Consider the following 24,906-nt stretch of genomic DNA (forward strand, 5'->3'; position numbering starts at 1 on the left):
TAAACATTTTTTGTATTTGGATAGTGTTATGATTCCAGGTGAGGTTACTCTTAGATAAGCCTGATCTCAGAGTGGAACCCAGATTGATAGATCTAAACTTTGTTTAGATACGTGGAGAGTAGCTACTGAACAGAATCAGCTGATAAACTTTTAACAAAAGAATAAAACATTTATTAAGCAAGAAAAGATGAACTATATTACAATACTCCTTCACCCACAACTATACCTTTACAGATATTTACAGATTTGTAAGTATAGCATAAGTTACAAAAGCTATCTTATACTCTAATGTCCACAGTAAGTACACAGTCCCTGTACCAATAGACACCATGTGGCAAGACACGCCACACCCTGAAACCAAGTGACAGATGCCACCTCAACCAGATCCTATGAATCTCTCCTCCAATCCCCCCGGTCACTTGTTACACCATGAGCCAAACACAACTCTGTCTTCACATGATGGCTTCCAATCTCCACTCTCCAAGACCTCGCCTTGGAATCTTCTCCCTAACTGATGCTTTCTCTGAAACGCCTTCCGCAAGGGTTCGGCTCCAGGGTTTCGAACAGTCTTTCTGATGTTCCTTTTCCCCGGGTCACCACATGCATTCAAGCTGTCTTTCACACACTCTTTCTCACCAGCTCAGCCGTACCATTGCTTCAAATGCCATAGCAAAGAATTATAGACCTTCAGTTGTTTCTTTGGACTTTCTTGCCTCTTGCAAGCTGTTCTTGCTTTAAATCTGCTTTCTGCAGCTTTTGTCTCTTTAAATCAGAAACTTGGAGCCTTTATCTCTATCCCTCACTCTTAACTTCACTTAACAGAACCTTTTCCAGGTTCCTGTCCTTACTTTTACTCAAAGGACTGCTTGGGACTTTCCCCTGTTCCACTCCCATGGATTTTTGGGGTCTTCTCTTTAGCTTGGGACCGGCTATCTGTCCCCTTTCCTCCAGTCTTTCCTGGCAGCTATTTTCAAAACCAACTGAACTCAAATAGCTTTCAAGGTCAAACTACTGTTTCTCCTGCATGTGTGTCTGTGGGAGGGACCTGCCTCTCTGGACCCCTGTTGCCAGGCAACAATACTGTTTTTTTTCTACTCTTGTGTTTACTTAACTTAGCTGCAGCAGTCATAAAAAACTCATTAGAAATGCAAGCATCTTTTAAAGTGAAACTAAAACTCAATTGACCTTTTCTTAACACACAAATACAATAATACAAATCAAACGTAAACTTTAAAGCTAAAACTCATTCCTAACATCCACAAATACCAATATAACTTTGTAAACTGTCTTTATTTCCTAACAATAGTAGGTCAGCTGCATCCTAGGTCAAACTGGGGAATTTTGTGGGCATTTTGACAATATCCCTTTGAGCTTCCTCCTTGTTTTATTCGATTTATTGTTGAACAACCCCTGAAGCCATCTGTTGTAATCGCAAGCTTCTCTGGCCCAATTGTTGTGACGACTTTGTTTTTATCTGATTGACTCTCCCTTGCTTATTATTGTTCCGGCTCATACCCTAGTCACTCACCTTTCCTGACTAAGATAACCCCGATACTGGTCCTGTTCATGTACTGTCCCACTCACCACGTGGGATCCATCTGCTTACCAGCTCTTTATTTGAGCACCGTGTCTTTAAAGCTTTTCTGTGCAGTCGCCACACTGTGATTTCAACAATCTCCACGCTGCAAACTTGTTGCGGCCAGCCAAAAAATATAAAGGGTCGTCCCATGCCATACAGCACAATCTAAGGCTGTTCACCATGTCTTACCTTTACTTAACCTTGCTGCCACACTGTTTGATCACCATGCTGATCACCATGTTGTGTTTTTACAGTGGTATAAAAACACCAATCACTCAAAGGTTTGGGTAAACACGTTATGAGTTTACTTGTTGAGACTAGGCACATGAGAACATTTATACAAAGGTAGAATATTTGAAGACATCAGCAGCAGTGCTGTGTGTGCTGTGTTCTGTTCACAGGCCAAAGTGACTCTGAGATTGGATCATATGACACATTTCCCTTTAGTGATGGCATGCTGCTGTCCCGTAAAGGCATATTACAACACCTACTAGCGAGGTTGCAGCCACTGAGGTAGCACTGCATAACAGCACCAGAACAGGCAAAAGTACATGAAGACAGGCACTAGGGGATGCACTAGGGGATGCACAAGGGTGGTTAGTTGACTTTTGTATGCAATATGGAACAATTTGATTTATAAATTTTGGTTGGAATGTTTATTTTGCTGTGGCTTTAATTTTTGGTTACTGACCATGCGAACACCGTGATGGTCAGTGGCAGAGTGAAGGTAAGGTGTGGCATAGAGAATTGGGGTTATGGTATTGCACTCTGATAATTTCTGATAATGGACATTCCAGCCAAAAAGAGGCTTTCTAGGTTCTTTCCCTCTTCCTTTTACTGCTCAACTTCCTCATGTTCCTGTTCCTGGGCCACTTGCCACAGAGATAGTGACAAGGGCTGTCCCCTCATGATGGCAAGGTTGGATAGCATGTTGCAGACCACTATGAATCTTCACATGGCCTCTGCCGGGTATTGTAGAGCTCCTCCAGAGTGCAAGTGTTATTTCAGCATACCAATGGTGTGTGTGACACATTTTGTGTGGCAATATGGCTTTAGTTTAAGATAATAAACTAGGGCACTGATTATTAAAATACATAGTACCATTTCATTTCCCACATTTGATAAACTTTGCTGTGTACAATGATAGATATTGTTTTGGTGGGGTGGGAGGGGGGGGCTCATTCTTCTTGGCTGTCACAGCAGACGCCCACTATTTACTCAGGCAGGAGTTGAGCAGAACCGCTTGGAATTGGGAAGAAACCTAGCTTAATCTTTTTCCTGAACTCTCAACCTATCACTTGCATAGATGGAGTAAGGTCAGAGGTTCAAATGCACTACATTGGGATTTCCCATTTCCCTGGCCCAAATGGATCTCAGCCTAAGTTTAGAGGCAGTTAAGCTGAGTCAGATAAGGTGTACTGACCTCTAGAAGGATGCAAATGGTCCTGTTAAGATCCTTGACCAAACCCCCAAGTTTTTGGTAAGATCTGGTTTAAAGTAGACAAACTTTGAGATTCAAGACACATGCTAATAGAATAAAATAAAACCACAAAATGCCAAAGGTTTTGGACAAACAAAAATAAACTTTACCATACAAGGCAGAAAGATATAAAACAAATTATAATATCTATCTTTTACTCTAACATTCAGATTTAATATGAGTTACATGTGAATTAACAGACAAACTGTGGTCAAACACACCACACTGAACACTAAATGACAGGTGTGACCAAGACAGAGTCCACGGATTTCGCAATAACCCACCCAGATGTCAGTAACACTGTGAATCTCCAATCTCACTGAAACTCTGTCTTTCTTTCATAAGGGATTCCAGTCTTCATCTTCAAAGACTTCACCTGGGTATTCTATCCAAATGTTGCTCCAACTAGGACAGCATCAACGGAGGCCCACCTCAGGATTTCAATCTTGTCTCCCGAGATTTCATTCACTGGATTCCCGATTAGGCACTCAAACACCAACTCAGAAGCACAACTTCAGCTCTTCAGTCATTCTGAGCAGGACACTACTATTTCAAAGGGGTACCTTTGCCCCACCAACCTTCTGCTGCCTCTTGGATCTTCAGGGCTCCTCCTAAGCCCCCTTCAATTACCAGGGCTTCTCCTGAGCCCTCTTCACTAAAAGTCTGTTAACCACAGCCCCTTTCCTAATTTTTAATTCAACTGGGACCTCTTCCTGTCCCAGTCCCCTGTCTGGGACCCTTGTTTTGGAACCTCTCCCTGCCCCCTTTCCTTTTGGACCTTCTCCCTGTCCCCTCTCGCTATCCCTTGCCAGGATAGTTTTTCAATAGTGCTGTGCTTCAGGTCACATGACCCAGGTTTTGTGCCATTTTTCTTCATGAACAGGCACACTGGGTCCAACTGTAGCACATAGAAGTATTTTTTAAAATGCAGAATTATGCATGTGCAGTCTGCTCACAGTCTATGCATGCACGCGAACTCCGAGGTCTGCCAGGACTTGGAGTTCTCAACCTCTCGCTCTCCAACCAGGTAAGTGTAGTTTTCGTAACAGTCCCAATAAGGATCCATGAAAATGATGATTAATGGAAAACAAATATTGGCCTTCTTGTTAAGAAGGCGGAAAGAGATACACGCAGGAAGATGGCTGTGGTTGTTGGAGGCCAATCACGTCAGCCACAGGACATTGATGCAGGAGTTCCTCAGGATATTGTCTGAGGCTCAACCATTTTCAGCTGCTTCATCAATTACCTTCCCTCCATCAGAAGGTCAGAAGTGGGGACGTTCATTGATGATTGCACAGTGTTAGTTCAATTCATAACTCTTCAAATAATGAAGCAGTCTGTGCCTGCGTGTAGCAAGACCTGGACAATATCCAGGCTCGATAACTAAGTCAAGGGAGTCTGCTGGAACAGCCAAGGATGTGCAGCCTGTGTATAATATCTCCCACTACATGGAGAACTGTTTATTTAACATAGCAAATTAAACAGTGCTGTGTACTTCAGTAATCAGTGCTCTATTTTATTGCCTTACATTAAAAAAGAATCAATTTTAAAGCATTTATTAATCATCTCTTCCATATCTCATGTGGTTCAAGCTATTGCAATCAAAATATTAGAACACAAATGATTCACCTGTCATTTACTCTCCACTACAAACATGTCCATTTCGCTAAAAATTCAGATAATCGGCAAGTTACATTTGCACGACACAAGTTCCGGGCAATAACCATCTTGTACAAGAGAGTTCAAACACCTTGCCTTGTCAATCAACAGAATTACAGCTGAAGCCCCACCATTGACATCCTGGGGGTTACCGTTGATTCGAAACACAACTGGACTAGCCACATAAATACTATAGCTACAAAATAAGGTCAAAAGCTGGGAATTCTGTGGCAAACAACTTATCTCCTGACTTCGCAAAAACTTTCCACCCTCTACAAGGCACAAGTCAGGAATATGAAGTCAAGACCTCCCTACTTGCTTGGGTTAGTGTGTCTCCAACAACACTTAAAAAGCTCAACACCATCCAGGACAAAGCAGCCTGCTTGACTGATGCCACCGTGGCTGCAGTATGTACAGTCTACAAGATGCACTGCCGTAATTGACCAAAGCTTCTGCTGCAGCACTTTCCAAACCCATGGTCTCTACTGCCAAAAGAAATGTTGGCAATAGGCACATGGAAACACCACAATCTACAAGTTGCACACCATTTTGACTTGGAAATATATTGATGTTCCTTTATTTTCACTGGGTCAAAGTCCTGGAACACCCTAACAGCACTGTGGGTGTACCTGTACAACTCCACTGCAGTTGTTCAAGAAAGTGGCTCATCAGCACCTTTTCAAGTGTAATTAGGGACAGACAATAAATGCTGGCCTTGTCAGCGTTGCTCAAATTCCATGAAGGATCAAAAGTAAAAAAAATAGACATTACTCTCTGGTTATGTCCTCTTCTTCATCTTCTCGCGATTCCCTCCATCCCCCCTACCCTCCCGCCACCTGCCCTACCCCCAGCCTTTTGCTGGTCAGGTGAAAGCCAAACACCAGAGTCTTTGTAGGATTGGCAAGTGCCCGTAATGTGTGCATAGTGAACTCACTGGTCCCACGTATATCTGATGGCCTCCTAGTAACTTTTCTTTGTTTTTATTTAACATATTAAATCATTGAGTTTCTTTCAAAATAGTTTTGAGGGGTTTGCAAATAACAATCCAGACTGTTGCTGTAATTATTCTATTAGAACTAAGCCTGAGTTTGTGCAATGTGAAAAATGAGAGTGAAACTCACTTAGTAGGATAGGAATCCTTTCCTTGAAATATTGGAGCTCCGTTAAAGGTTGAGAGAGTAAATTTGTTTTGTGACATGGGTACCAATCCATTTAGATCAAGTTGGTCCCTGTTAGGAACTATTGAGTTTAAGTAAGTTATATTTGTATTTGTGGTGTTAAGAATAAGCTATAGCTTTAAGTTTTAACTTTAAGTTTAAGTTTAATTTGTATTTATGTATTTGTGTGTTAAGAAAGTGGGAACTTGAGTTTCAGTTTCATTTTAAAAGATGCCTGCATTATTATGAGGTTTTATGGCTCTTGAAGAAGAGTTAAAAAACACAAGGTGGAAAAAAATTGGGTTGTTGCCTAGAGACAAGGGTCCAGAGAGAGAGACTCACAGAAACAGAGAAACTGAATGCAGCTTGAGTTCAGATAAGCAGCTTGAGTTCAGTTGCTGAACACGCTCTAAAGTGGAGGAAGCAGTTTAAGTCTGTCTCAGCCTGACATACTAGCAGATTGCTGAGGAAAACAAGCCTAAGAATCTTAGATAAGTTGCCCTAAAATTAAAATAACAGTGAATGTCAAGTGAGTTGTGGATCTCAAAGGAGATACCAAGTTGTTAGAAGGCTACTAGGAGAGGGAACTGCAAGGAGCAGGTCCTAAAGGAAAAAGAGAAAGGCCCCAAGAAGCCTTTATTCTAAGCCAAAGGCCAAGGAGAGGTATCTGAAAAAGATTCTATTCAGTGGAAGTTAAAGCAATGAGCAGAGAGAAAGGCTCTAAGCTTACAGCTTAAAGGCAGAAAGCTGCAGGACGCAGACTTAAAGCAAAATAGGCTTGCAGGAAGCCAAAAGATCCAAGGAAACAGTCTAAGGTCTGTAACTCTTTATTATTGGCTTGTGAAGCAATGGTATTCTGTTGGTGCACCTGAGCATTTGAGAGAGTGCATGGAAGGTAAAGTTTGAATGGACATGGCGATCTAAGGGAGAGGAACATTGGAAGGAGAGTTCAAAATCCTGGAGGTGGACCCTTGTTGAAGGTGCCAAGAGAGAGCACGTTCTTTGATGGTGGAGATTGGAAACCCTCATGTGAAAGACTTAGTTCAATGAGACCGGTTGGCTAACAATGTGACAAGGTTCTGGAGCAGTTGATGAGAGATCCACAGCATCTGTTTGGGGTGGCATCTGTCACTTGGTTTCAGAGTGTGGTGTGCCTGACCACAGGTCGCCTATTAGTTTACATGGATCGTGTATTTACTGGGAACTTGAGAGTATAAGATAGCTTTTGTAACTTGTGTTATCCTTACGAATCTGTGGCCAGAATTTCCCGTCTGCTGGGGGGGCAGAGAGGGAGCGGGCGCAGGCGGGCAAATTAAGGTCTACCCAGCCTATTTCCCGACTCCCGAAGATAGTGGGAGTGGGTGGGCGGCAGCGAGCTTGCACAGACCACTGGGTCCAATGGTGACCCGGCAGTCCCCAGTGCTAGGCCGCAGCAGAGGGGTTCAGGTGAGCAGGCCAGGCTGGAGGGTAGGCCTTCGGAGCAGGCCAGGCTGGGGGGTAGGTCAGCGGGGGACCACTGCACCCCTTGTTTTTCTGATGACTGCCTTGCTGCCCTCCCCAAGAGGTGGTAGCATAGTGGGAGGTGTTGTTCCCCCAGGATGGGAGGAGGAGGCCCCCCTGACATAATGAAACATGCCTGTGAGGAGGTGGCAGAGGTGGTGAGCTCCCACGACGTGGTGTGGCACATCTGGATCCAGTGCCGCAAGTGCTTCAATGACTTGCTGTGCTCTGGCAGGGTGAGTACCATGTTGGCATTGAGCATTTAACCCATAAGGTAGCCTTATCCTCTGAGCATCCCGCCCCGTCTCCCGTCCCCTCCAAGTCTCAGTGCTGTGACTGCATTGAATCATTGACGGCATTTTTCTTTTGCAGGGTGGGCAAGCAGATAATGCCCACGCTGAGGTCAGCCTCAGTGGGTCATGAGGAGATGAGTTTTCCCCTGAAACATGTGTTGATCTGAGTCCCACATGACTAGTTTGGGGCAACCTGAGGAGCTACACCTAGGCACGGACTCAGAACTCCAGGACATGTCCTAGTCAGGGGGATGAGATGATGGTAGGGAAACTTCGAGCTGGCGTAGCAATGAACCATCTGCTGCCCTCTACGCTGCACGTGCTTGTGCCTCCTTGCAATGGGAGGAAATACCGTGTGGTTCCTCATGTGATGTAAGCAGCATGTGCCCCAAGGGGGCGGCGGGGGGGAGCAGGCCTAGCATCTTTGCCTGATTGACCGGCATAAGCAGGGTGAGGAGGCACTGGAAGCCTGATGTGACCCACTCTGGATGGGGTGGGCTGTGCGCGAAGAGTCCATGTACAATTTGCCCTAATCAATGCTCTTCTCTCTTTTTCAGGAGAAGAATGTGCAGAATGCGGCTGAGCACGTGAGGACTGGAGGTGGCCAGGCACAGCTCTCCATACTAAGCCATTTCGAGTAGGAGGTCCTTGAACTGGAGAGGCGCCCAGGTCTACTGGTGTCGATGAGGTTGGGGTGCCACGGCAAGGTACCTATGTCCAACAGTGGACCTTATGTCCAAAAGTGAGGTCAGCATTGTCCTCCCAACAGCCATAGCACTGATAATTGTTAAATTAGTTATTGTTGCAACATTACTGGGACACTGGTTATGGAAAGTTGAGCACATAATGAGCCAGGGGGACAGGGATGAACTTTGTCATTGTCTGCACGCTAACTGATCCACTGTCCTTGTTCTTCCTTTCAGCATCATCAGAATATGGCTGGGAGGAGGAGCAGCAGATGCCCCCTCTCATACCTGAGGGCCCTGAAGTCTCACCAGCGTCACACCATTTCTCAAGGCAGGCACCAGCACAGATACTAGCACCTCGGTGGGAATTAGAACAACGGCTAGTGTCCCGGGGCACAGAGGTGACAGCATTTCACACTCATTGGAGGAGCTGGCAGAGACAGAGAGTGCCCATAGTGCCAGCAGTCGGAGAGCTGTAGAGGACCAGGCACATGCTCAGTCGGTGCCTGATGATGTGCCTCTGGAGTCATCTGCGATGCAACAGGCTCAGGAAATGTGGCCGGGTATGCGGGAACATCTGGGGGTGAGACATGAGACTATGCTTGGCATGGTCGCCATTATGGAAGGGTCTACACAGACGCTTGCCAAAGCAGTGAGCCACATGTCTGAATGCCAAACATCCTCCATGGAGAGAATGGCGACTCTCATGGAAAACCTACTCCAGAAGACCCGCCAGGGCTTCCTGGGGATGCGCTCTGACCAGCAAGCCCTCACATTGGCATTGACCTCACTTGGTCACTGCCAGTATGGGAGATGGCATGGGCATCAAGCTTTCCAGCTCGTTGCCCATTCATCCACAGTGAGCAGAGAGTTCCGAAGCAACCTCACATTGGCGTAGCAGCTGCCTGTCATCTCTGCAGGCTCCTCTTAGGGCGCTCCGGATGAAGGCAGCAGCTCCGATTACTGTAGAATCCGGTGAGGCTGGCAACTGGGGAGATGCCAGCTGCGGAACAGGCAGCTCCCTCCCAAGTGGGGCCAGCACAGACTCCACGGACCAGAGGATGACCGCCAAGGTCATCGAGGACAACAGGACAGCAGAGCCTGCAGGCTGTCTCAGATTACACTCCAAGCGACTGGGCAGCACCAAGACGTAGCACCTGGAAATAAAAGCATAAGGCACCTTAGGCACACCACGGGTTTTTCACTGGTGCTTTTGTGTTGACCCAAGATGAAGCCCTTATGATTTCTTTTTGATTGTTAACACTATTGTTTTTCTCTTTGTGATAAGTTCTTTTGCTTCACACATTCAATGCAGATGTGTGACCATGGCTGAGGGTGCCTCATTTCTTCTGCAAGTGCATGGTTGACAAAAGTGTAATGAGTGATTTGTTGGACATTCAGCTTTATTTACCAAGGCCCTTAGTTAGAGCTGCTGACCTGGCAGATTTTGCACTTAGGTGTTGAGTATCGAGGCGGCAGCCCAGGCTTGTACTGGTGGTCTATCTGTGTTTTGCTAGCTGAAGGTTCATTGTATTAAAGCATCCTGGGTGTCCCTGCCTCCCTGGAGTAGCCCTGGGTCAGCTTCTATCCCCTCAGCATTTCCCTGTGCCTGTTCATCCTCGGAATCACTGCTTGACTCATCGTGTGCAGCCGCAGCTACTGCATCAATGTCTTCATCGTCCACTGCGTTTCCCCCCTTTTCAGTGCAAATTGTGGAGAGCACAGCATGCAACCACTATCACAGAGACATGATCTGGGGGTAACTGGAGTGCGCCCCCGAACAGCCAGGCATCGGAAGCGCATCTTGAGAAGACCGATGGTTCTGTCCACCATAACCTTTGTGGAGGTGTGGCTCCTATTGTAATGCTGCTCAGCTTCTCTTCTTGGATGGCGGAGAGGCGTCATGAGCCACCTTCTGAGGGGATAGCCCTTGTCTCCCAGTAGCCATCCATCCAGCCGGGCTGGAGCACAGAAGAGCTCCGGCACCTGGGAATGTCTGAGGATGCAGGCATCATGGAAGCTGCCTGGGTACCTTGCATGGACTTGCAGAATCAGCATTCTGTGCACGTTTGTGGAGTGGAAGCCCTCCCTGTTGACGAAGGCACTGGGCTCACTTGCTGGTGCCTTGATGGCCACATATTTGCAGTCTATTGCACCCTGGACTTGGGGGAAGCCAGCAAGCCTCTGGCTCACTGTGTCTGGCTTGCCTGGTCCCAACAGAAGTTAATAAATGTCAATGCATGCCTGAACAGAGTGTCTGTGACCTGCTTGACACAAGTGTGGACAGCTGATTGGGAGACACCACAAAGATCACCCACCAAGTACAGGAAGGAGCCAGAGGCATAGAAGTTGAGGGTAGCTGTGACCTTCAGAGCCACTGACATAGGGCGTCCGCCCACACAGTTAGCGGAGATCTCAGGCCCAATCATCTGACAGATATAGATGACTCTCTCCCTCGAGATACAGAACCTCCTTCGGCACTGCATCTCAGACATACTGAGGTAACTGTTTCGCCGCCTGTATACCATGGCAGCAAGATAGTGACGTCTTCTGCGGCTCCTTCCGCCTTGGACTACCTCTTGGCCCTGTGCCCCTTGCGCCTGTGCCTCTCCTCCCACAGGTGGCTCCCCTGGAGGCTGAATGTGCACTCCTGGCCACCTCCCCCTTCTAGCCCTCCCTCCTCAGAGGAGCTGCCTCCAGTGGACGGATCAGCTCCCATATCCAGGCTAAGGGAAGGATTCCTGAAACCTGCAGGCCTGGAAAAGATTCCTCACTGCAGAGTGCTGAGCTGAAGGTTAAGAGTCCAGAAAAAGCAGCTGGGATGCGTTCTGAAGTACTGCAGATCAAACAGGCAAGTTTAAAAATCTTTCAACAGTAAGTACTTCACAGAGCAGATTCATGACCTCACTGAGCCCTCTTATCCCACCCGTGGATGAGGTTAGTACAAATGTCTCCTGCCCGTCGCACCCATGCACTGACCCGAAGATCGCACGGGCACCGAAAAATCAGTGTTGATTGAATGCTAAAGGGCCTTAAGTGGCCCGTTAGTTAATGGTGAGCGCGTGTTGGACTGCATCACGCGCCTGCCCAGCGAAATATCGCTATGGTGTGAGGTGACATTGGGATGCTTGCCCGACATCACCGTGGGTCATTTTACACGTGGACGTGCGGGGTTGGTGGGGGTGGGGGGGTGCGGGTGGGCTCCGCACGTCAAACTGAAAATTCTGCCCTGTTTATATCTGTAAAGGTATATTTGTGGGTGAAGGAATATTGTAGTATTGTTCATCTTTTCTTGTTCAATAAATGTTTTATTCTTTTTTTAAAGTGCATCAGCTGACTCCTGAGACTCTGTTCAGTAGCCGCCCTTCCTCCATGTTTCTAAACAAAAAATAAAAGTTAGGATCTATCAAGCTGGGTTCCAACCTGGGATCTGGCTTGTCCAGTAGTAACATCAGCTGGGATCATAACATCCCAATCTTGATCGCTGCTGGATGCTGAGCTGGCTAATCCCAACTGAGCTGTGGTAAGGTTACTATAAATGCTCATAGAATCCCCTAGCTTCAGGAGAAGCAAAAAAAAAGTAAATCACAGTTTCTACTACAGATTGCTAATCAGTGATCCTTGACAGCATTTATACATGTGCAGATATCAGAAGAAGACAGAATCAGACACTTTTTTTACACTTTCCACGATTGAGTTCCCAGATGACAGTTAAACTGACACACAAGTGGCCTCTTGGCTGAGTACCAATTGTGAATGGTCATAGAATTGTTCCCTAAGGTGAAACACAATCTTCAGCGCAAGTGTAAAGATAATTGGAGCGATGTTTATGGTTGCAAAAGTGGTTGAGTGCTTGCACATTTGAATCCCAGTCTTGCTCACTCTGAACATTTATTAAGGATGAATAACCTGTTCAGATTTATAGAGACCAATTCTATTGATGTGGTAATGCAATTCTTTTCCAGAATAATTACTCTGGTCTTTTTTCAAAGAATTTTCAGACTGCAGTTATCATAACTCTACAAGCCAGTTAATGAGCAGCTTGTTAAAAAAAAAGTTATTCAGTCACAGATTCCTGCCTTGTACATTCTTAATGTAACAATACTTGTTTGTAAAAACTATTTAGATTGAAATTAATGCTTCGTGTTCATGGTTCTTAAGCAGCATTGTAACTGGTTAAAGGACACACAAGTACTTTTAAGCGATTACATGTGGTTGGCATAATAGTTGCACAATGCAAGCTAATTCTGTGAAATATGCAACATTCCAACACATTCACCAGACAGTTTTTTTTTAAAGTTTTGTTTTTTTACTGGCCAGTTTCCTACCCTTTCCTCTTCTCTTGAGTGTTGTCTACTTGACGTAACTGTTGCCTTGCCGAATTGGCCATCATTCAGATGTGAGCCTTCCTGTTATCAGTTTACCAATCAGCATTCACAATTAAGCCAAATCCTATCTTTACCCAACTTCTATAAATCCACATTTCCATTATAAATAGCAATCAGGAGTCACAACAGAAGTGTTCTGTTGAAGGGTCATGAGGACTCGAATGTCAACTCTTTTCTTCTCCGCCGATGCTGCCAGACTTGCTGAGTTTTTCTGGGTAATTCTGTTTTTGTTTTGGATTTCCAGCTCCGCAGTTTTTTGTTTTTATTTCATTAGAAACTTCTGGGTCTGTGTACCTTGGCCGCTGACTATCAAAACCTAAGCTACCCGCTAGTGTTAAACCTGTTTGTTTAATCATGTCAATCTGTTATTGGCAATGTTTTATTGAAATTCATAATTTGTCACTTACAATCCTTTTGGAATGAGAATGAATACTTTTTATGGAAGCAGCACAGCTGAAATATTTATAGCTAAGTCTTTCCTTCCCACACTATTGCTTGTTATGTTTGCTGTATCAGGCCATATTAAAGTATTAGACTTGGAGGCAAACAAGCCAGATAGCAACGGCTCAAATGAGAACAGCTGAAGACTAATTGCTGCATAGCAACCTAGAGGTGCAACATCATGCAGCACAACTAGATGCATCCACAGATAATGCACAGTTAATGTTTTGCATTTCAATATTAGTAATGAATAAGAATAAAATATTCTAAAAGAAATGAAATTTTTGATGTTCGTTTGAATTGACCACACCCTTTGTTTCTCTCAAGACAAAAGACCCAAAGTTGCGGATTTCACTAAGCGACTTTGTCACAGCTTTTACCGTAACTCCTTTTGGAATAACCCGTTATTTGACTTTACGTGAACCAGTTGACCGGGAACGTCAGCAGAATTACACTTTTACAGTAAGACACATTGCTTGTTTCCTTTCTATACAAATCATGTCATACAATAAGCAACCTAAAAGGAAATGAAAATGACCTAAATGGTTGGACAGACAGTTAATCCAAATAGTCAGTGAGGATTAGGTGCTGATTTTTATTTCTCATTACATCTAAAGCAAAAGCTAAATTGGTTTTGGTGTTGAAAATATCTATTGTTATGTGATTGCTGTTATGCTACATTTATATAATTGAAGTGGCAGTTACTTTAAAAAAACACTTCTCAGTGCTTCTTTCTAGCCAACATTAGAATGCTCAACTAATGTATTCCTTTCTTTATTTCTTGAAGATGACTGCTTCTGACGGTGTTCAAGAGAGTACTTCAGTCACTGTCAATGTCTTAGTGATCGATGCAAATGACAACACTCCAATTTTTCAAAACATTTCCTACAAAGTGAATGTTTACACTGACATGAAACCTGGAGAATCTGTCATACAGGTAATCAATATAAAACTGCTGTATTGCAAAATGAAATTCATTTAATGCAATATGCAGTCATTGTTCAAATCAATTCAAGGTTATTTTGAGCAAATGCATTTTGTGTATACATTCTATCTTTTAACAATTCTTTTGATCTTTTTGTTTGACATTATTACCATGAATGTAAATGTAAATATTGAAAGTCAGCAAATTTTTGGCATACTTAAGAGAGGTAATTGCAGCACTGACTGTATCTCTGCCATTGCAGTGGTCCACAATTGACCAGTAGACAGCCTTTTCACCTCTCAAGGAATCAAGGGATATGGAGAGTGGGTAGGAAAATGGAGTTGAAGCACAACATTAGCCATGATTGTGGAGCAGGTGCAATGGGCTGTATGTTCTACTCCTGCTCCTATCTCTTATATTCTTCATTGGTCCACAGTGATTTAGTTAAAATTTCAGTCACTAATGTTCGTACTGATTTGGTCTGCAACATTAAGTGTCTCTCTCTTCATCCACTGAGCTCCAGTGGGACTTTGGAACAGCTCATCATTCATGTTTATTTCATTTCTGATCTCCATTTGGATCTTCAAGGGCTTTCCTTTCTTTATCCATACTTGCAAAGAAACAGAAAGAAAAGGTGAACAAAACGAAAAGAAGAAAGAGGAAGCTAAGAAAAGGGGAAAAAAAGGTGGAAGCAAATTGCAGAAACACTGGAAAAGTCCTTAATCAGTATTAAGGTAGCTCAGTCAGTTTAGATGAATGATCTGTTTAAAGAGTTTTTTGTTTTGTGAAGGGTCATTCTGCACTGGTCCATACAATAAAGAAATGTTAAGATGCATTGTGAGACATCACTGTAAAATTAAGCAAAATTTTGAAGACCAGCACTTTTATTGCTCAGCTATTCCCAAAATATGGCTTCAAGTGCGATACCATTCACTCTTTCTGGCACCTCTAATTAGGCTGATTTTGTACTATTCTTTAGAAGTGAATGTTGTACCAGCACCTCAGGTACGTCCTGGAAGAGTGTAATTTGTTGTCCCTGTCTTGTTACAGCGTTGCCATGACAGCAGAGCTTAAGGCAAGCAGTGGTCCTCTGGGGATAGCTGATGCCAATTAATATACTCCTTGTTCCCTGCATTGTGCACTGGGAGTTTTGCAATGGAGCTGATGCATCGTAAGTTCAGTTAATGATGCTTCAGGAATGCAAAACAGCAATGATCCTGCTGCCATTGGATCACCAGCTCCTTCGTGTACAGGGCTAAGATGTGGAGATCCTCCTCTTGAGAAGACTTATCAACTCCCAAACCTTGCTTTTTCTGTCAGGGTCAGGAAGCATAGAAGAACAATCTTTCCAGTTTATTGGGTTATTTAGCAGAGAAGGTTGTGATTTGGATTCATGCATTAAAAAAGATGTGTACCACCAATTGCAGTTTATTACCTTTACCAGATAAATTTCTCCTCTTGCTTTACTGTGAGGTGTAAAAACAAATAATACTGATGTTTTCTGCTGTTGAGCTTGACCATGTATTATTCTTTTGTGCTATGTTAATAAAAAGAACTTAAAAGGCCTAGAAAGATGGATGCACAGCAAATAATCTCAGCATCTGAAAGGTTAGGCCTGAGGTGTGCATGATACTGGCCCTTGGGTCTTATTCATTAAACCCCAGGAAGAGACATTAATGTTGATTTTGCAGGGCAGAGGCCAGGATCAACGAGAGTGGAAGTGGCAGGGTGAGGGGGGAGTTTGTTGGCAGCTGTGATCATGTGGGGAGCTGGGTTTGAGGTCATGGTGGCCAGCAGAGACCCCATGTGGCTTTAGTATGGGTTCTGGAGGATCCTGCCAGCTCTACATTCAGGTAAGAATATTTTAAACAGTAACCTTCCTGGTTGCAGCCTGCAGTGTTTCCTTAAAAAGACTGTTAGGCCACTTTTTGCCACCTTCAATCAGGGAATCCAACATTATAAAGGTGGCTTCAAATAGATGTTTTGCTGCTTAGTTCAACATCATCATTATCAACATTGTTGTATTTGAATAAATAAAGGGTTTAATGCCTCTGAGGTCCTGGACGTCCTTGTTTTTTCCCTGTGCCAGGTGGCACATATCAGGCTCATAATGAACACATTCATCCTTCCTGGCATATAGGAGGTCATGTAACACCTGACAAGCAGGTACTGCACAGATAAATTTTGTTTTGACCGGTCCCTGGGCGTGGTCCCCCAATTTGTTAACTTCCCGAACGGGACACCAATTTTATTCAGCTCCCAGGAGGAGGAATGAGCTGGCACCCCCTTCTTTAATCAATCTCCTCGGTTGGTCGCAACAAGATTAATTTAAAAGGGATCCCTTACCCCCATGGATACCTTTTCCCAGTCTGAATGTATTTATGTTTCAGAAGGAGCTAAATTAACCAGGTTTTCTTGAGTCCAAGAGTAAGCTTATTCATTACTAAAAACCAGAGAAAAAAATAATAAAAATTCAACACACACAAACACAGAGCAGAAATGAGAAATTGAGTCCAAATAATAGTTGAAAGGAAACATACAAATCAGTCTTTGGCTTGTCGGTGAGGCGTAGATGGCAAAATGTTGAGGTTTTAGGTTGGGTGATTCTGGTAGAGCTGGCTTTGGCAATTTAGCAGTTAGTTTGGAGACACTTGGTTCTGCAGGTTGGCTGAAGAAGCAGTCCTATTTCCTTTTTGATTGTGGCTTTACTGACTTGCCTCCAGCAACAAAGAGAGAGAAAGAACCATTTGCCTACAAGCTGTAGGTGTGCCTAGCTGATCTTCTTCTGCTGTGACTCTCACAGCAGACTAGAACACTAGCACATTAGAACACTCGCACACACAGATCAGGCCTGCAGCTCACTTCTTAACCCATTTCCTTGTGTATTCCTGGAAGGGAAAAACAAACATGACTTTTGCCAAAAGTCAATTTCCTTTCGTCTCAGACCATTTCCACATCCTGAGATATAACTCAACAGGAGATGCATTTGGGTGACTGCTCAGATATGTCACTCAGTCTCCATTATCTCTACAACCACAGCCACAGGAGATTAAAGTTCAGTCTTTTGTATTTCATCTCTTCCTTTTAAGTGTCTCTGCCTAAAGTAGGCCTTGACATTTTTTAAGTGTGACATGCCATGTTTTCTTGGATTCCATTTTCTAGTCGGTGAAGTATAATCCACATAGGAATTTTCCAGTAAGTGGCCACTTTACATTCCTCCAGTGTACGTCTCTTTTAAAAAAAAACGTCTTCCTTAGAAAGTTCATATGGCTGTAAATAATTCAGGACTGTAATCCACTGGCATGACAACTTCCAGGATAACTTGCCTAGTATTGTTTCAATATTCTATCTAACATGACTATAATAATTTGCTTTATCAAATAAATTTATTATTAATAATTTGCTCCTGTTTTGAGCTATGAATCGGTTTCACCTCCTTGATGCTAACAAACCTTTATGCTTACTTTGTCACTCATTTTTGTTTAGAGTTTAAAGTTAAAAAGCAATATTGTGCCTGGCCTCTTCATTTTATTTATGATGCTGTCAATTACTTGATGAGTCAGTGATTCTTCACGTCAATGATTGATAATGAACTATAATCTTGGAATAAAATTCTATTCTGTAGTGTTGCACTTTCATTTATAGTTTAAACCAGGCCCAAAATTCATACAAATGCTTTCAACAAAGTAAATGTGCGTCCTATTAATTAATGGCCTGAATTTTCAGCGATGTGGAAATCATCGCCGGATTGCCACTCCACTCATACTTTTCTGCACCCTCAGTGCGTTCTGCATTTCTGGCCGGATTTTCCGAGCCAGCTTCTTCAGAAATGTGGAGCATACACAAAAAACTCCATCACAGCACTGGAGCATCGAGGGGAAGATGAGCCAAGTTCCACGTTTGCGGCACTAGCTGCGTAAGGTAAGATTAAATGTCTGGTGTGAGTGTCAGTGATTGGGTGAATGGATAACTGAGTGAATCAGCATACCGGTAGGGTGGATAGGTAGGTGAGGTAAGTGGGTAGGTTGACAGGTGGGTGAGGTGCTAGGGTGATGGGTGGGCGAGATGGCAGCTGGGCAGGGTGGGTATATGTGTGAGAAGAAGCTAGCTAGAAATGTAAAAATTGATTGCAAGAGTTTCTATAGGTACTTAAAAAGGAAAAGAGTAAGTAAAATGAATGTTGGTCCTCTAGAGAGTGACAATGGGGAGTTAAAAGTAGATAGTAAGGAAATAGCGGCAGAAATGAACAAATATTTTGCTTCTGTGTTCACTATAGAGGACAAAAACATTCCAGTAATAGCTGCAAATCAGGAGGTGAACAGGAGAAAGGACCTTAGTGAAATTGAAATCACGAGGGAAACAGTACTGAGCAAATTTAATGGAGCTGTAGGCTCCGGGTCCCAATGGACTACATCCTAGGGTCTTAAAAGAGGTGGCTAATGAGGTAGTTGATGCGCTTGTGTTAATTTTCCAAAATTCGCTAGGATCTGGAACGGTTTAACCAGATTGGAAAGTAGCAAATATAACCCCTCTATTCAAGAAGGGAGAAAGGCAGAGAGCAGGAAACTATAGGCCAGCTGGCTTGATGTCTGTTATGGGGAAGTTATTAGAATCAATCATTAAGGAGGTTATAGTTGGGCACTTAGAAGAGCTCAAGACATTTGGGAAGAGTCAGCATGGTTTTGTGAAAGGAAAATAAAGTTTAACCAATTTGTTGGAGTTCTTTTGAAGGAGTAACATGCACAGTGGATTAAGGGGAGCCTGTCGACGTACTATACTTGGATTTCCAGAAGGCATTTGATAAGGTACCACATCAAAGATTATTATGGAAAATAAAAGTGCATGGTGTATTGGGTAACATATTAGCATGGATAGAAGATTGGCTGGCTGGCAGAAAGCAGAGAGTATGCATAAATGAATCTTTTTCTGATTGGCAGGATGTGACGAGTGGCGTCCCACAAGGGTCTTTACTGGGCCTCAATTTTTTATGATTTACATCAATGACTTAGATGAGGCGAGTGAAGACATGGTAGCTAAATTTACAACTGACACAAAGGTAGGTAGGAAAGTATGTTTTGAAGAGGACATAAGGTTGCAGATGGATATAGATAGGTTGAGTGAATGGGCAAAGATCTGGCAAATGGAGTTTAATGTGGGAAAATGTGAAGTTGTTCACTTTGGCAGGAAGAACAAAAAAGCACAGTACTACTTAAATGGAGAATGGCTGCATAATTCTAAGGTGCAGAACGATCTAGATATTCTAGCACGAGTCACAAATAGTATGCAGGTACAACAAGTAATTAAGAAGGCTAATGGGATGCCTCCTTTATTCGAATGGGATTGAACATAAAAGTAAGGACGTTATGCTTTAGTTGTACAGGGCATTGATGAGACCACACCTCAAATACTGTGTGCAGTTTTGGTATCCTTATTTAAGGAAGGATGTAAATGCATTGGAGACGGCTCAAAGGAGGTTTACTGGATTGATACCTGGAATGAGTGGGCTGTCTTATGAGGAAAAGTTGGACAGACTGGGCTTGTTTCCACTAGACTTTAGAAGAGTGAGGGGTGATTTGATTGAAGTATACAAGATCCTGAATGACAAGGTGGACATTGAAAGGATGTTTCCTCTTGTGGGTGAGTCCAGAATTAGGGGGCACTGTTTTAAAATTAGGGGTGGCCCTTTTAGGACAGAGAGGAGGAGAAATTTTTTTTTCTCTGGGTTGGGCGACTTTGGAACACTCTGCCTCAGAAGGCAGTGGAGGTGGGGATCATTGAATTTTTTTAATGCAGAGGTGGATAAATTCTTGTTAGGTAAGGGAATCAAAGGTTATTGGGGTTAGATGGGAATGTTGAAATCGAAGCACAAGGAGATCAGCCATAATCTTATTGAATGGCGGAGCAGACTCAAGGGCCTCAATGGTCTACTCCTGTTCCTATTTCTTATGTTCTTATGTGAGGTGGGTAGTCGGTTGATCTGGTAGCTGTGTGAGGTAGCAGGTGGGCAGGGTGGTAGCTGAGTCAGGTGGCAGGTTGGTAGGGCAGCAGGTAGGTGGGGTGGCAGGTGAGTAGGGTGGATATATGGGTGAGGTAGGTAGTTGGTTGAGGTGGGTTGGGGGTGGTCGGGTCAGGAAAAGAAGTCAGCTCAGGGGCTAGTCAGGACGGGTCGGGGGGGGTGCGGGGTAGTCAGGCGGTGAAGTGTAGTCAGGCCTGGACAGGGTGATAGTCAGGTGGTCGAATATTAGCAGAGTCATTGGGTTGGGTTGGGGGTCAATGGGTAAGTCAGGGGGATGTGGGTGGGGGGTTCATCGTGAGTCATTGAGAGGTCAGTTCTGTAGTTACCCGGGAGCTAGACAAGAATTTTCTGGCTAACATTTTCTGGGTAACTATTCAGCTAAGTAAATAGGAATTGTCCAAAGTCTCCAACTCTAACACAGAGTTGAAGACATTTGTGGAGGGCCCTGGGGAGAAGGGGAATTGCCCTTTGGAATTCAAACTTCCTGGGCAATTCCCTTGGAGGTTTACACAACGGGATGCCTGTGGGGTCCTGGTACGCATCTTGGGTCACGTGTCTGATCTCTGACGATCTGGACACTGGAAAGTCTGGGCCATTAATCAATAGAAAATTAAAATGGGATCAAGGTACAATAAAGTGCAAAACCACTTAAACCAAATAAATAAAGATAACAGTGTTCATAACAGGATTGGTGAGACTGACCACGGCACTGTCTTTGTGGAGAGAAAATCACACCTTCACACTGAGGATAGAATCCACCTTGTTAAGTTGCACTACCACTACGCTAAATGGGGTAGATTTAGAATAGGTCTTGCGGTTCAAAACTAGCATCCATGAGGCACTGTGGGCTATCGGCAACATCAGAATTGTATTCAACCACAATCTGTAGCCTCATGATTCGGCATATGCCCTACACTACCATTACCATCAAACCTGGGATCAACCCGAGTTCAATGAGGAGAGCAGGAGAGCATGCCAGCAGCAGCAGGTATACCTAAACATGAGGTGTCAACCTGGTGAAGCTATAACTCAGGACCAAATGCATTCTAAATATCTGGAGCAGCATGCGATAGACAGAGATAAGCCATCCCACAACCAATGGATCAGATCAAACTCTGCAGCCCTGTCACGCCCTGTATTGAATGGTGGTGGTTAATCAAATAACTAACCAGAGGAGGAGGCTTCACAAATGTCCCCATCTTCAATGATGGGGGAGCTAGAACGTTTGTGCAAAAGACAAGGCTGAAGCGTTTGCAACAATCTTCAACCATTACTGCCGAATGGATGAAGCTGCTCCAAGGGTCCCCAACATCACAGATGCCAGTCTTCAGTGAATTCAATTCACAATGTGATATCAAGAAATAGCAGAAGGCACTATGTAGCATAGGCTATGGGCTCTGAAAACATATTTTTCTGTTATCCTTTCATGAGGTGCGGGCGTTGCTGGCAAGGCCAGGATTTATTGCCCATCCCTAATTGCCCTTGAACTGTGGTGTGAAAAGCCATTTAAGAGGACGCTGAAGAGTCCGCCACATTGCTGTGGTTCTGGAGTCACAAGTAGGCCAGACTGGGTAAGGATGGCAGTTTTCCTTCTCTAAAGGACTTTAGTGAACCAGATAGGTTTTTACAACAATCAATGATAATTCCATGGTTGAGACGAGCTTTCAATTCCAGATGTATTAATTTAATTTAAATTCCACCAGCTGCCATGGTAGGATTTTAACCCACAACCCCAGACCATTAGCCTGGGCTTCTAGATTACTTTTCCAGTGAAATTACCATTAAATCACTGTCTCTCCCTTCTGGCAGGAGACTTATGCTTCAAAATTAGCTGTGCACCTAGCCAAGCTGTTTCAGTACAGCTAGAAGACGGACATCTACCTGAAAACATGAAAAATTGGGGTGTCCTATCAACAAAAAAAGAGGACAAATCCAATCCAGCCAATTACTTACCCTTGATCATCAGCAAAGTGATGGAAGGTGTCATCGACATTGTGGTCTTGTGGCACTTATATTGCAATAAACTGCTCATCGATGCACGGTTTTGGTTTTGCCAGGGCTAGTTAGTTCCTGATCTCATTACGGCCTTGGTACAAATATGAACAACAGAGCTGAATTGAAGAGGTGATGTGAGAGTGACTGTCCTTGACATCAAGGCAGCTTTTGACTGAGTGTGGCACCAAGGAGCCCTTGCAAAGTTGAAGTCAATTGAAATGAGGGATAAGTGCTCCACTAGTTGGAGTCATAACTTGCACAAAGGAAGATGATTATGATTTTTGGAGACCATTCAGCTCAGCCCCAGGACATTGCTGAGTGAGTTCCTCAGGGTTGTACCCTAGGCCCAACCAGCTTCAGCTGCTTCATCAATGACCTTTCCTCTAATATAAGATCAGAAGTGGGGATATTTGTTGTTGAGTGCACACTATTCAGTTCCACTTGCAACTCCTCATACTGAAGCAGTCCGGGTCCATATGCAGCAAGATCTGGACAACATTCAGGCTTGGGCCAACAAGTGGCATTTGCGCCGCACAAAGTGCCAGGCAATGTGCATCACTGAATTCCCTCACCATCAACATCTTGAGGGTTAACATTGTCCTGAAATTTTACTGAAGCAGCCATTTAAATACTGTGTCTAAAAGAGCAGGTCAAAACTGCAAACTCTATGGCGACTAATGCACCTCTTGACTCGCCAAAGCCTGTCTAGCATCTGCAAGGTAAGAAGTTCAGACATGGAAGCTGTGTGGCCGGCAGATACAAAGAAGAGCTGGAGGCAGAAGTCAATCAACAGATGCTGCAGACAGAAAGAGAAGCAGAAGTCAGGAGTTTGTTGGAATACTCCCCACTTGCTGAATGAGTGCAGCTCCAACAAAACTCAAGAAACTTGACACCATCAAGGACAAAGCAGCCCATTCACCACCTTAACCATTCACTTCCTTCCACCACCAGCGCAGAGTAGGGTTGTCAACTGTTCCAGGATTGGCCTGTAATCTCCAGGATTTGAAGATCAATCTTTAGGACACTGCTGTGTACAAGCCTGGAGGAAAGTCATTGGGACATTAACAATTTTTTTTTTTCATTTTTTTTTAACATTTCTCTTTATCAAATAGAAATATTGAAAATGATGAGATAATAAGGCTGTTTGGCTGACAATCAAGCATCATCAAATTGGATAATGCATTTTTTTGCTTAGCAATTGGTGCAGGACGTCACAAGAATGAATGTGTTGGTCATCGAGGCAAGTCATATGAAGAAACCTTCAGAAATACATTTAGTCACAGTTGCAACCCTAGCGCAGAGTGGTAGCAGTGCACACTATATACACGATGCACTGCAATAACTTGCCTATCCTCCTTGGACAGCATTTTCCAAACCTGTGATCTCGTCTACCTAGGACAAGGGCAGCAGATCATGGGAACATTACTGACTTGGAAGTATATTGCCATTCCTTCACCGTCAAATAGGCCAAAATCCTGGAACTCCCCTCCGAGCAGCATTGTGGGTGTACCTACACCAGATGGACTGCAGCAGTTCAAGAACGCAGCTCACGACCACCTTTTGAAGAGCAATTAGGGATGGGCAATAAATGCTGACCTAACCAGTGATGCTCACATCCCATGAAATAATTCAAAAAATGAATAAAGACTGTCAGAAGGATGGCCAGAATGTGGAACATGGCACTTTTGAGCAGAGGGACTGTTTAAACTTGGGAGATGGAAAAACTAGAGAAGAGGTTAGCCTAATGTAATTATGGGGGCTTAATAATTAAGACCACAGATAACATCATTTGTAAGCAGGATTGAGAGACCTACATAGTTTGTTATTTACCTCTGCCAGGGTGAATGACATCTCAAACTGATTTGAAAGGATATTTGAGGGGGAGGGCATCCATTTTGTGGCCAATAACATAGGAACAAATAGTGTGAAGATCATTTTCCCTGAAGCAGTAACAGTAAGGGAAATTTGTAGTTACATTAAAATGAATTGAGAATCTGTAATTTAGAAAAAAATGTTTGATAAGGGATCAATGATCATTTTCTTGGGTAATAAGAAATACAGGTCCATGTGACCTGGCACCCCTTGATCTGGAAGCAGTATCAATAGGAAAGAAGTTAAGATTCAGAAGCTATGTGGCTGGCAGTCACAAAGGAGAGCTGAAAGACAGCTGGAGGCAGAAGGCGATCAGCACACACATGCAGACAGAAAGAGAAGTAGAAGCAGAAGAGCTGGAGAGAAATTGCATCATACAGGGAAGATTGTTTGGACAGGTTCCTTGTTTACACGGAAGCTGCTGCCTGTGGAGAATTGGCTAACACCTGGAAGGTGAGAAACTAGTATTCAGCTTGGTCGACCTGTGTAGCTTAAGAGGAGACCTAAAGGCAGATTCAGCTGAGATGGTCTCTGTTGTATCTGCTATTGCATGTGAAATTAATAGTTCGTACTGACAGTGAATCACTTGTTAAATTACATTTAATTTATGTTGATTCTGAATTGTGTTAAAGTAAACATCACAAGAAGTGAAATCCTGTTCGATAAAGAAATTTCTTCTTTTGAATATGGTTATTTTGGTTTACGATCGGGATTGTAACAGTAGGCAAGAGGCCCTGTTTAAGGAGTCCTCGGAACTAGAAGATAAATTAAAAGACAAGACTTCAAGGATTATAATCTCTGAATTATTACCCAAACCACATACAAATTGGTGTCAGAATAAGCAGCTCAGGGAGGTGTCTAAAGGAATGCCATGGGAAAAGGGGGGATTCTACTTCATGAGACACTGGCAGCAGT

The 24,906-nt window shown here is 43.7% G+C and overlaps 1 protein-coding gene across 1 annotated transcript in view; it reads left to right on the plus strand.

The window, feature by feature from the left end:
- The window catches only part of pcdh15b (protocadherin-related 15b), a 1,048,074-nt gene that overhangs the window by 507,397 nt on the left and 515,771 nt on the right, over positions 1-24,906 (plus strand). Inside the window, exons 14-15 of the mRNA XM_041210329.1 lie at positions 13,511-13,645; positions 13,971-14,120. Of these exons, the coding sequence (XP_041066263.1) occupies positions 13,511-13,645; positions 13,971-14,120 (285 nt within the window). The remainder of the gene's footprint in view (positions 1-13,510; positions 13,646-13,970; positions 14,121-24,906) is intronic.

The sequence above is a fragment of the Carcharodon carcharias genome, chromosome 17 (assembly GCF_017639515.1).
Source record: "Carcharodon carcharias isolate sCarCar2 chromosome 17, sCarCar2.pri, whole genome shotgun sequence".
Lineage (NCBI taxonomy): Eukaryota > Metazoa > Chordata > Chondrichthyes > Lamniformes > Lamnidae > Carcharodon > Carcharodon carcharias.